Raw genomic sequence first — 13,731 nt, 5'->3', positions numbered from 1 at the left:
CAGTAAAGTGGGTAGATAAGTGGGTTGGGGAAGAGTAGATTGCACCCCACCATTAGGTAGTTAGGTCACTTCAGTAGGTCCTTTCACATTGTTTCTCCCATTACACAGGTGGCACCTGTAGGTAGGTATTCCTTGTATACATAGCTTCCCCTTATAGTTAGTAGCAACCTCCTATAAGTAGGGGCTACTCCCTGTGGGTATGTACCCCTGTACATAGTTGCCAACTGAATAAATATGCAATTCCCTGTATATGGTTGCAGCCCCCCCCCCCATATATATTAGTAGCAGCCCTCCTTTAGGCAGTAGCAGCAACAGCCACCTTTAGGTAGTAGTAGTAACTCCTTTTAAGTAGCAATATCAGCCCCCTTGAGGTAGCAATAGCAGTCCCCTTTAGTGACCCCTTTAGTAGAAATAGCAGTCCCCTTAGTGACCCCTTTAGTAGCAATAGCAGTCCCCTTAGTGATCCCTTTATCTAGTAATAGCAGACCCTTTAGGTTTTAATAGCAGTCCCCTTAAGTGGCCCCCTTAAGGTAGTAAAAGCAGTCCTGTTTAGTGACCCCCCCCCCCCCTTAGGCAGTAATAGCAGTCCCCTTAGTGACCCTTTATCTAGTAATAGCAGACCCCTTTAGGTTTTAATAGCAGTCCCCTTAAGTGGCCCCCTTTAGGTAGTAAAAGCAGTCCTGTTTAGTGACCCCCCCCCCCCCCCCCTTAGGCAGTAATAGCAGTCCCCATTAGTGAAACCCTTTTAGTAGCCTTTAGTATTTATTTCTTTGTTTATACTGTATATTCTCTCCACAGCCATTGCTATGACTTTCTATCAACCTTGCCCATGCCTCATCGTGGACACATTGTATGCATTTTTATGTCTCATAAAGAGCTGCCATTCATAACAAGCAAAAGGGCATGTGTAATATGCATAAATAAGAAATATATCCTGAATGGATAATGGCCCCGTCCTTATTGGTGAGATCTGTCATTACTTAGTTATTTTGCGAAGAACACTGGGGCAGATTCCCTAATTAAGGGGCCTCGGCTGCAGCCAAAGGCTGTCTGGGCATGCTGGGAGATATAGCTTTGCAACATCTGGAGGCCCCCTGTTTGGGAACCACTGGCTTAGATTAGGCAGTCTAAGGATGCTTCAGGTTTCTTTATGCTGTATGATGAACCGGACACATCTTTTGACTTGTTTAACATTTTTACACCAACTATTAATACTATCGGCATACTTTACACTGATATTCAACACCAACATTGTAAGGCAATTTTAGGATTTTTTTTTATTATTAGTGATGATCGGCAGGGGCCATATTCAAATTTGGGATATTTCGTGAATATATGGATGAATAATTGCCAATAATTTTGTCCAGCCCATTTTTGGAGTTTGGTGTGACATTATGTCCAATTTGCTTTTTCCTTCCTTTTTTGGTTTAGTTCCAATACACACAAAGAGAATAAACGTGTATAGCAAAACATGTGTTACTGCAATCCTTTTCTGTGAGAAATACTTCATTTTCTAGTAAAAATTCTGGAATGCCAACATTTACGGCCATGACTGTAAGCGCCATCTCATCTGGTGGATTCTGCTAGAAGATTTAACATGTTAAGTTTTAGTCAGAAGTTCTATTGCAGAACTTTGGAAATGTGAACAAAGCAGTGGAATTCCCATTGTTAATGAATAAGAGGCTGCTGCAAGCGGAATCTCCCTAGTGTGAACAGAGCCTATCACTGAATTACCAGCATAAAATAAACACAAATATAGTACATGTTGAACCTACCCTAATGGTACATTAATTCTATTCTATTTCTGAATAGTCAAATGCAGCAGTTCTTCACGGACAGGGTGTTCAGTCTAGTACCACATAATTTTTCCTTTTGGACAGCATTGGTGCTCATTGCGTATTACTTTGCAGCATCGGGTGTCATGAGTTCTACTTCTACTGAGTCAACATTTGTCGGCCTAGTCTCCCTACGCTTCCTCTGGCTTCTCCAGTTTCCTGGCCTCCCAGCATTATGACATTGGTCCTAGCATGTGCACCATTGTAGAATACAAAATTAGATTGGGAGCCCCATTGGAATTGGGTGTCTAAAGATTGTTGGCATTTATTGGAAAAATAAATAAATAAAATAATATATATATATATATAGAGAGAGAGAGAGAGAGAGAGAGAGAGAGAGAGAGAGAGAGAGAGAGAGAGAGAGAGAGATTTTTCACATATATGTCCATTAATTGGAGATACTTTGTTAACACTCAACGGGTTGTCCAATATTAGAAAAAGGGCTTTACTTTTGTTCCAGAAACAGTGCTGCGCCTGCCATTGGTCATGTTTGGTATTGCAGCCGGTCTTCATTCAGGTCAGTGAGTCAGAGCTGAAATACCTGGTGCCTGTCATGAAATAGTTGCACTGTTTTTGGGGGAAAAGGCAGACTTTTCTTCTAATCCAGGACAACCCCTTTGATGAGTGAATCTCCTGAGATCTGTTTTAGGGTTTGGAGAATCTGACAGATAAGATTTGTTTTGTATTCAGATGCTTATTTAGATTGGAAAACACCCTGGTTGCCCACGCAAAGCAGGTACAGGAGCAGGGACTCCTTTCAAAGACAGAAGCCCCTGCTCATGTACAGTACACTGAACAGCCAGGCCGAGTGCAGTGAGTGGGAATTGCTATGCATACAGCATTGTCACTTACTTATGAAATGAATATGAAATAAATCACAAAAAGTTCAGATTCTAACAAATCAAATTTTTATTTTTTTTTGGTATGGAATTCAGATCACATGTGATTTGTACTGAATCAAATAGCTCATCTCTAATAATGACCATCAGGATAGATGTCCTTGTGACATCACGCCACGCCCCCTCAATGCAAGTCTATGGGAGGGGGCCACGCCCCCTCCCATAGACTTGCATTAAGAGGGCGTGGCAGGACGTCACAAGGGACGTGGCTATGATGTCACAACCCCCGCACAAAATGTCCTGAATGCTGGGGCAGTGGAATACCCCTTTAAAGGGGTACTCCGGTGGAAAACTTTTTTTTTTTAAACTGGTGCCAGAAAGTTAAACAGATTTGTAAATGACTTCTATTAAAAAATCTTAATCCTTCCAGTACTTATTAGCTGCTGAATACTACAGAGGAAATTCTTTTTTTTTTTTTTTTTTGCAACACAGAGCTCTCTGCTGACATCACGAGCACAGTGCTCTCTGCTGACATCCCCAGGAGAAAAACCCCATAGCAAACATATGCTGCTCTGGTCAGTTCCTAAAATGGACAGAGATGTCAGCAGAGAGCACTGTGCTCGTGATGTCAATAGAGAAAACTGTGTTCCAAAAAGAAAATCATTTCCTCTGTAGTGTTCAGCAGCTAATAAGTACTGGAAGGATTAAGATTTTTTAATAGAAGTAATTTACAAATCTGTTTAACTTTCTGGCACCAGATGATTTAAAAAAAAAAAAATAATAATAATTTCCACCGGAGTACCCCTTTAAGTCAGTGACCACTGTTTTTCCCTAAAATCATAGGCAAAAACGATGTCATTCCATATAAATAGAACCCTTTTTTCTGTAGTAAAGTTTTTGACCTCTGGCGATGCTGAAAAAATCAGAATCAATTGTGAATATTTCCGGAGGAAGGAAAAAATTGGAAAAAAAATAAAAAGTTCCGACTAAAATTGCCTATATGGTGCCATGGATGATGGTAGCTCTTCAGTACACACACAAATTGCTTCCTATTTTCCTACTGAGTTATTTCCATACACTGCTTGTGCAGGAGGTACGATTTCATGCACATTCTTCAGCCTGTCCCTGTAGTGGGCATTGGGATACGCTGAGTGCAGAGAACCCACCTAGAGGAGCCCCTCCATGCTAGCTCATCCTCTGTCAGACAGCTCACTGCAGGCTGAAGCCCATTCTGCTGCAGAGCAAGAGTACAGTGCCATAGAGTGTGCAAGTGTCCTGAGCTGCAAGCAAGGAAGCCGACGCTGCAACTAGCAAGGTGAAGCTGGATACGAAGCGATCACTTCTAACCTGCCAACTAGAAAGAAGTTACTCACCCTGCAAGGAGAACATAGCAGAGTCGGACGTGTGATGACTCCTACCAGCAGAAATCAGGAATGGCATTTAACATTGGCGTGTGACTGGCACCTATGATCCTATTCTCCACCTTGCAGTTTTATCAGAAGGCGTTAATATGGCTCTGAGATATGCAAATGATCGCAAGCATCAAAGAAGATCAATAGTTTAGTCATTTTATTGCAGGGGAGTAACCACCCTTTTATGAGGTCCGGCGTCATATAGGAATGGGCACATGACAGCAACAGGAAAGACATAGGAACCCGGATCTTTAAGGAGAGGCAAGATAGCATGTCCTCCTCCTTGCACCTTTCCAAGGAAAAATAATCCATATTTTACATGGACGTCTATACGCTTGGATCCTACAGAGAGCAGGAAGGAAATTTCCCTTGGCAATATGGCAAAGCCGTTTCAAGTTGGAGATATTTCCGATAACTCCTGGGAGGCTTGCTCAGCCCAGATCACGAATGTGACTAACTATCTTCTGCAATACAGGTTTATTCATCACCGCACAAGGCATTAATGCCTGGGCTCCAGCTAACTTTTTGGGGTTTTTCTTTTTTGTTTTTTTTTTGCGTCTTTTTTGGGGAATTTTTTGGCGTGTCGAACTGGCATAAATGGATGGACCGATGCCCGTGAATCACTGTGATAATTTGTTCTTCATCTCCTGGACATTGATGTGTTCATGGAATATATTCCTGGCAATAACCTATGACTCCAACAGCGTTGCTGTTAGATTTTGGATTAAATCCATTGACATTGTGAAAGGAAAAGAACAGCTGGGAAGTTAATGTAGCGCAGGCCCTGCGAAAATGATGCACGTCAATAATTTTCCTTTTCGGAGACATTCTTGGATATGGTAAGCAGTTGTTCTAACCTTCAGCTGGTCACGTAAGAGAAAAAAATGTGTGTGGGGAAATGGAATGGAATGGCAACGGTGTGAGTGAATGAAAACCCCTTAGTGTATTGTTCTACCTAACGGGAAATGAAAATAATCGGTTGGTGAAGAAACATAAAACTTGAGATAAAAAAATCAGCAGTTTGGGTTGAAATAAAAAAAAAAAAAAAAATAAAAAAAAAAAATAAAACAATTGTTAGTGAAAAGAATCTGGCATGTGAAAGCATCCGCTTGTTTTACCATGACTCGCGTTGCTTCTGCTTCTCTGCAATGTTATTTGCAGAAACTATCGTATTTTTCGTCATATAAGACGCACCTAATTTTATAGGATAAAAATCTAGAAAATAAAGATTCTGAACCAAATACAATGTAAAATATAGGACAGTGATCTTCAACCTGCGGACCTTCAGATGTTGCAAAACTACAACTCCCAGCATGCCCGGACAGCCGTTGGCTGTCCGGGCATGCTGGGAGTTGTAGTTTTGCAACATCTGGAGGTCCGCAGGTTGAAGACCACTGGTATAGGAAGTAGTACTCACGTGTCCCCGCCGCTCCGGACCCACTGCCCTGGATGTCGCCCTCCATCGCTGTCGCCGTGTCCCCGTCACTCCGAAACGTCTCCGCTTCCTGGTATCCTCGCTCTCCGTCGCCACCATGACGTCGCTACGCACGTCGCTCCTATTGGATGACGGGACGGCGTGCGTGACGACGTGATGACGACGAAGGAGAGAGCCGGCCATGCAGGGGATCCCGGCACGGAGCAGACACCGAGGAAGCAGATAAGGTCCCTCCCGTTGTCCTGTGAGCTGTTCGGGACGCCGCGATTTCACCGCGGCGGTCCCGAACAGCGCGACTGAACAGCGGGTTTAGTGTTATTTTTGCTTCAGACGCGGCGGTCAGCTTGGATCGCCGCATCTGAAGGGTTAATACAGGGCATCACTGCGATCGGTGATGTCCTATATTAGCCGCGGGTCCCGGCCGTTGATGGCTGCAGGGACCGCCGCGATAGGACAAGTATTTGCCGTATAAGACGCACCAACATTTCCCCCCCCCCCCCAAGAAAAGAAGAAAAAGTGCGTCTTATACGGCGAAAAATACGGTAATCTGATAAGGCAGGCTAGTCCTGCAAAGACTGATCCGAAATAGGGTAATGTTGTTACTAGAGATGAGCGAACTTACAGTAAATTCGATTCGTCACGAACTTCTCGGCTCGGCAGTTGATGACTTTTCCTGCATAAATGAGTTCAGCTTTCCGGTGCTCCGGTGGGCTGGAGACTCTTTCCTAGGACTGTATCCACCTTTTCCAGTCCACCGGAGCACCTGAAAGCTGAACTAATTTATGCAGGAAAAATCATCAACTGCCGAGCCGAGAAGTTTGTGACGAATCGAATTTACTGTAAGTTCGCTCATCTCTAGTTGTTACCTTTGTAATACATTCCCATTTCAAAATCTTTCTGCCGGCACAGAAAATCTAGGTGTTATTGTTATTCAGGAGGTTCATGCCGTGCCTTTTTACAGTCATTCTCAAATATATTTACAGTATGAAAAGGGTGCTGTGATGTAAAATAATCTCATTATAAAAGGCTATGCTATTGTAGGTTTAAAGACAAAAAATACAATACCATATTTATGTTGTTGTAAATATTCCATTTATTTTTAGAGCACCTACATATTCTGCAGCACCGTACAGAGACTGGCATCACTAATAAACTAAATTCCAAAATCAGAGGGAGCAAACCTACACAAGGTAGGAGGGACACAAACTTTAAAGGGGTACTCCGGTGGAAAACTTTTTTTTTATTTAAATTAACTGGTGCCAGAAAGTTAAAGGGGTATTCCAGGCAAAACCTTTTTTTTATATATATCAACTGGCTCCAGTAATTTACAGATTTGTAAATTACTTCTATTAAAAAAATCTTAATCCTTCCAAAAGTTATTAGCTTCTGAAGTTTTCTGTCTAACTGCTCAATGATGATGTCACGTCCCGGGAGCTGTGCATGATGGGAGAATATCCCCATAGGAACTGCACAGCTCCCGGGACGTGAGTCATCAGAGAGCAGTTAGACAGAAAACAACAACTCAACTTAATAAGCTAATAACTATTGGAAGGATTAAGATTTTTTAATAGAAGTAATTTACAAATCTGTTTATCTTTCCGGAGCCAGTTGATATGTAAAAAAAAAGTTTTGGCCTGGAATACCCCTTTAAGCAGATTTGTAAATTACTTCTATTAAAACATCATAATCCTTCCAGTACTTATTGGATGTGTGGCTGTGTTTCTCTCTTTGTGTTGTACTTCCAGTACTTATTAGCTGCTGAATACTACAGAGGAAATTATTTTCATTTTGGAACACAGAGCTCTCTGCTGAATAACGAGCACAGTGCTCTCTGCTGACATCTCTGTCCATTTTAAAAACTGCCCAGAGTAAGAGAAAATCCCCATAGCAATCATATGCTGCTCTGGTCAGTTCCTAAAATGGACAGAGATGTCAGCAGAGAGCACTGTGTTCCAAAAAAATAAAAGAATTTCCTCTGTAGTATTCAGCAGCTAATAAGTACTGGAAGGATTAAGATTTTTTTAATAGAAGTAATTTAAAAATCTGTTTAACTTTCTGGCACCAGTTGATTTAAAAAAAAAAAAAAAAAGTTTTTCATCAGAGCACCCCTTTAAGTAGATGTTACCCTAGGCCAGATGGTTGGTGCACCAGCATTGCAAGGCAAAATTGTTTCCACTGAGACAACTTCTTTTTACAAACCTGATGGGTCAGGTATCCCCTTCGTCATGGCTACAAAAAAATGGGAACCTAAGAGATAAAATATGAACATTAAAGGGGTATTCCGTGCAAAAACATCTTATGCCCTATCCAGAGGATAGGGCATAAGATGTCTGATCGTGGGGGGCCCCCCGCTGGGACCCCCAGCGATGTCCCTGCAGCAGCCCGCATTCTATGCGTAGCTGCGTCTGAAGTTTCGAAGACCTCCGGGCTTCCGAGTTAGGGACGTGACGTGGCGTAACGGCCGCAACGCCCCCTCCCATAGACATGAATGGATTTGGCATGGCGTGATGTCACATCCCCGTCTCGATAAGCCCGGAGGTTTCCGAAACTTCAGACGCAACTATGCATTGAATGCGGCCTGCTGCAGGGAGATCGTGGGGGGGGGGGGGGGGGGAATCCCAGCGGTGGGTCCCCCGCGATCAGACATCTTATCCCCTATCCTTTCGATAGGGGATAAGATGTTTTTGCTCGGAATACCCCTTTAATGTGGATTTCTTATTTGATATACCGTTTTTGAAGCAAAGTTGACCCAGTGATCAGCTGATCACTTCAGACATACATATTCTTGTAGACACAGGTGCAGGAGAGATGTGGTATTGCCAGGCAAGTAAAAGAACGGTCTTGTACATCCTTAGACTATAAAAGGCCAATCTGGAGTCAGATTTAAACAAGAACACCAACAGTGACAGGGAATGAGAGGGAAAAGGGGGTATCCCTAAACTGAGTAATAGGAGTACTTCAAAATTGTTGGACCCCTTCCTTATTGATGTCCACAACCTGATAGGAAATATGAAAAGGGGTTGTGTTAACCCTTCATAGTGAACCTGTCATCTCTTTCATGCTGCCTGAACAACAAGTCATCAGAGTGGTCCCTGGAGGCTTCTCCCTGCCCTACCAGCCTCAATTAATAGAGCTCTCTCTGTTTTGAGTATATGAAGAGATCTATCAACCATTTAGGCTACATAAGGATTTAGGCTGCATAAAAGTAATATCAGGTTCCTTCTATAGAATTTTTTTTTTCATGTTTTTGCAATAATCTGCACATTCCTCACCATTTAGGCAGTTTTTCCTGCAAGGTCTTGTTGCCCTTAGTGGAGTCATAGTGATTGACTACAACATGTCACCCACAAGCCATGAGAGGAAAGCTGTGTTACCGCAAACTCTGTGTATGCCAAAGGCTGTCCGGGCATGCTGGGAGTTGTAGTTTTGCAACAGCTGGATGCACACTTTTTGGATAACACAGGCCTTCATCTATGAGAGAGCCATTTGCTAGACCACCATGATCCCTTCGTTCTACTAAGCAATTGGTAGGGGGGTTGTCTTGTTCCACATCAGGACACAAGGTGCTTGGAATGAACCCAGGAATAATAAAAAGGAGATGTGGGGCTAGGGTGCATCAACATCAATATTAGGGATGCTGTAGGGTCAGTAAGCAATACAGGTGCCCTATCAGAACCTATAGGCCCCTATCCTGAGTGACAAAGATCCATAAGGAATATGAGACTATCTAGATATTCACCTTACAATCTAGTACACAATGTTTATTCTAAAGTAAAATAAGGAAGCGTCAGGATTTCTTTCACATGTACTGTGTTTAAAGCAACGTCTTACCTCACTCGGGTCTAAGATCTGTGTCAATACTCCATAAAGTTTATCTTGAGGACTTTACATCAATAATAGTTGGTCTGGCCCTATTACAGATAAGGTCTTTGGTTGTAATAACTCTGTACTTTGTATTCTTGAGTAATTTAAGCAAACTCATGGCCAGTTAATTTGTAAAAAGAACACGTCCATTTTACACTTCTATAGATACTTAAGTTCTTTCAGATTGGGTTAATCTTTAAAAGTGGATGCATGTCATGAGGATCGGTAAGGACATCATGCTATGATATTGGAAAAATTCACATTGTATCTCAACAGCTGGTTGGAATACTGTATCAGATTGTACCTACATTATGTGGCATATTCATGTGTTATATTAGTCATGAAATGACATTCTTAGATTTCTTATACTAAAAAAAAGCCCTACTTTGAGTATAGACACATATGGAATTGGGACCGGCAATTTTCAAATGTTTCACAACCAGGTGCAATCTACAGCCTATCAGACCCAGCAGTGTTATCACAAATTGTGCGATCTTCAACTTGTTTTTGCTTCATTTATCCCTGACAGGAAGTTGTTTAGTTCCATCATTTTCAATATGGTGTTGTCTCAGCAGCTTCACAGACAGTGCATAATCCTCTTGCCTTTGATCTTAATCCCCACCCCTTAGGTGATGTTGCCAACTCTGACCAGACCTTACATCTTACATTCCTATCTCCCTTTCATATATATCTTATCCAAACAGATAAAATAAAATATTTACAAAAATGTGAGAGATACACTCGCTTATGTCAGATACTGTGTATATATAGATATATATCTTTTTGGGCATTGAGGGAAGAACTGTTACAGCATGCTGTTGTGTGCATTACAATGCCATAGGCAGAGGAGCAGGCAGGGAATGAATACAATAAATACTTCAGCTTTTGCAGGATTTCTGTGTGCAGGAAGAGTTTGCTGTGTATAGCCAAGTAGTAAAAAAGAAGTTCTGAACTACAAGAAAGACTGTGTGAAGTCGTAGAAACATTTTATCTGGAACATGGGTGAATAACACCTGATTTTTCACATTGGTGTGCTGCAGAACTTCGTTTTTTAATACTAGATAGATAGATGGACGGATGGATGCATAGATAGATAGATAGATATAGATAGATGGATAGATATAGATAGATAGGAGATTCATAGATAGATATGAGATAGGTACAGTATATAGGAGATATGAGAGAAAGATTTCATAGAGATTGAAATGAATGTATATGTAAATGATGGACAGATACAAAATAGATAGGTAGATGTATATTTGAGATAGATTGACAGATATTTACTGTAGATATACAGTATAGACAAAGAATGAGATATATATTTGAAATAAATATATATATGTGTATATATTAGATAAATAAATAGACATTAGAATAGAATGCTAAAAGCATAGATATGCGATAGATAGATAGAAACATTATATAGATAACCCATGTGGTCATCTACAGTGTAACAAGTGAATAGATAGATAAATGTAAGAAAGAAAAATATTGACAGAGGCATAGAAGAGAAGAGAATTAGATGGTGTACAGGCATCCATGCCCTGCCATGTATCTTGGGTAATTTAAGCCTTGTTTTATTGTCTGACTCCTGACTTTTCTGCTGAGCGAGCAGGAAATATTTGATTAGTTCTTATTGTCACATCCATTTCCAGCACTCTCTGAATTATGTCAGTCCCGGGTCTGACATGCAGTTAAAATTAACAACTTTCTACAACCAGTTACTGTCAGCCGCACGCTTTACACAGATATTTTCCTTTTTTGTCAGTAAAGCAGAGTTGGAAGTTTCCTGACCATTCTGTCTTTATGTCAAACATAAATTATGGCCTTCTCAGTAAGCTGGAAACTATGATTTATATAGTGAGCTTGTAGTATTGGCTGTTGTGAGGTAGGCCTAAGGCATTTGCAATTCATTCCTTTTTTGTAATGGTGATCAGGGTCCTTGGATTAAAGATCATTCTCTGAGTCCCCTTCAAGTTTTGAAGATTACAGTGTACATGTCGTCAACAAAAACTTTTTATATAATGTAGATAATACAATTATATGTATACTTGTAATATACATTGGTTAAAAAAGAAAAATGCTGTCCCTGCAGGCATTGCCTGTGTGTCTCTATGATGAGTCCAAATACAGGAAGTGTGGGCAGGACAAGCTGGGCCCTGTGCAGACTCCTGGCTTGTCAATCATCCTGATGTATGAGCCAGGAGTATGTTATAGAGCCTCAGTGCACACTGTACTGCTGTTTCTTACTGTACAGAGCCCTGCTTGTCCCCCCTCACTTCCTGTATTTGGACTCCTCATAGAGAGACACAGGCAAAAGCTGCAGGGACAAAAAAAATAAAAAAAATTTAACCAATGTATATTACAAATATACATATAATGGTATTATCTACATTATATAAAAAGTTTTTGTTGACGCCCCTGTATTGCGCGTCATTACGTGCAGAGCGAACTCGCTCTGTGCTGTAATGATAGCGGGGTGCCGCAGCAGGGATCCCAGGCCTCCCCAGCAGTGGGACCGCGGCGATCTGACATCTTATCCCCTATCCTTTGGATAGGGGATAAGATGTCTAGGGGCGGAGTACCCCTTTAACTGTGGCCCTCTCACCCAGTAAAGAGGGAAAAGAAGAAATAATCAAATAATAAATAATCACAGTCCTCAGTGTATAGCCTACAAGAGGTGTATGATGGAATTGATACCAGCCTGAATAGTGGTGAAAAAGTTGTGTTTAATAATCACCTATCTACACAAGACAATACCATATACAAATTACAATATACAAACAGTCCGCAGGGCCCTTGCAGTAATAAAAAATGGCCAATCTAAAAATAGGGTAATATAAAAGAACTTCCAATGACAATGGAATCCCAGTGAACATCAGTAGTATTGCATAAATCGGGAAAAGATGTCCACCTGTAACAAAAATGACGTCCACCTGTAACAAAGTTCACCTGTAACAAGAAGTAGAAATAGAACCGTTCACCTAGTGATATAAGGTGAAGATAAAGATATCCACCTAGATGAATTTCACCTATATAAGTGATTAGGTGGACAATCCTGTAGGTATCACAAGATACAATGCCAATAAACAAGCAGTCTCCGCAGTGGCTAATCAATGCTGTAATGTTAGCAAGCAGTCTCCACAGTAGCTGTTAAATACTGTAATGTCCACAATTTCACTTGTCGATAATTGCCATATCAAGGCTGAAAAAAGAACTGGTCGGCACCAAGTGCCACTCGCCACTCCACGCCGGGGCTGCAGTCCTACTCCGGAGCTCTAGCTAGCGGCAGATGATAATCACAAGTAGCCGCGTGCCTGCCTGCGTCTGTGTTGTTGCTCGCGGCTGCACGCTAGCGAGCTTCCGATCTCAGCGGTCAGCTGATTGCAGGTCAGCTGATCGAAACTTGCCGTTACAGCGGATGGTCACGTTCGTGGAGGGCAATAGTTGTCTGATGTAGTTTGATTGCAGGGAGTGCTTGTGTTGACCCAGGTGGTTTCCTGCCAGAAGTGAGTATCTCCATCTCGTGGTTGTGAGGGTTGTAGGTTTCGGTGCCACTGTTTTGGGTCTTTTTTGGTTGAGCCAATGTTATTCGTGTAGTTATGGCATATTGTTTGATATGCCATACCACCAAGATTGGAGTGGACTGAGGTGTAAAATAGAGGAACCATGCCCTCTCTGTCTTCTTACTATGTAGGAAACATTAAAATCCTATGAGTATGTACTAGGGATCGACCGATTATCGGTTTGGACGATATTCACGATTTTTGACGTTATCGGCAATTACCTTGCCGATAATCCAATTATGTACCGCCCCCCGCCACGCCCCCACCGCATATTGAGGTAATAACAATAAACATGACCTCATTGAGTGGAGTCATGTGATATGAGGTCAATGTTATATCATTTCTATTGTCCATATAGGCTCATTTTTCTTGACCATTAAATAAAATGACACATTAGCTCCTGGAGTGGTCTAACTGGCTTGAAAATAAACTCTACATTACTTTGTCCTGCACTGGAAATCATACCAGAAAATGCCCAGACTTGTGCCAAGACCCAGCAGTTGAGAAGTATTTTAAAACCCAATGTTATAGCTGGGTAATGTACAACAAACAACTAGGGGAGGGTGAATTACAAGTGAAAGGTCTTGACCATTGTTCAGCACTATTGTGTACCAGGTCCTCTGGCACTTAGCAAATTATTGATTAACTAGTGGGCACAAAATCCAATGTAATGCTATTTATTCATTGAGTGTTTTTCAATAGGGGCGATGAGTAATAGGGTTTTGTGAAATGTTGGCAGTCAATGAAGTTCATCACATGGAGGACAAGATGATGTATAAC

The 13,731-nt window shown here is 41.5% G+C and overlaps 1 protein-coding gene across 5 annotated transcripts in view; it reads left to right on the top strand.

Annotated features, from left to right (window-relative positions):
* PDE4D (phosphodiesterase 4D) overlaps nt 1–13,731 on the top strand; it is an 846,931-nt gene that overhangs the window by 309,497 nt on the left and 523,703 nt on the right. Inside the window, exon 1 of one of the 5 annotated variants that reach the window (XM_056540974.1) lies at nt 3,771–4,925. The exons of the other annotated variants lie outside the window; for them this stretch is intronic. Coding sequence (XP_056396949.1) covers nt 4,879–4,925 — 47 coding nt within the window. The 5' untranslated portion in view covers nt 3,771–4,878. Of the gene's footprint in view, nt 1–3,770; nt 4,926–13,731 lie in introns of those variants that run through there. 5 annotated transcript variants of the gene reach the window in all.

Source organism: Hyla sarda, chromosome 1 (genome assembly GCF_029499605.1).
Source record: "Hyla sarda isolate aHylSar1 chromosome 1, aHylSar1.hap1, whole genome shotgun sequence".
In the NCBI taxonomy this organism is placed as follows: domain Eukaryota; kingdom Metazoa; phylum Chordata; class Amphibia; order Anura; family Hylidae; genus Hyla; species Hyla sarda.
Note: the sequence above shows the minus strand (reverse complement) of the source record. Positions and strands in the feature narration are given on the sequence as shown.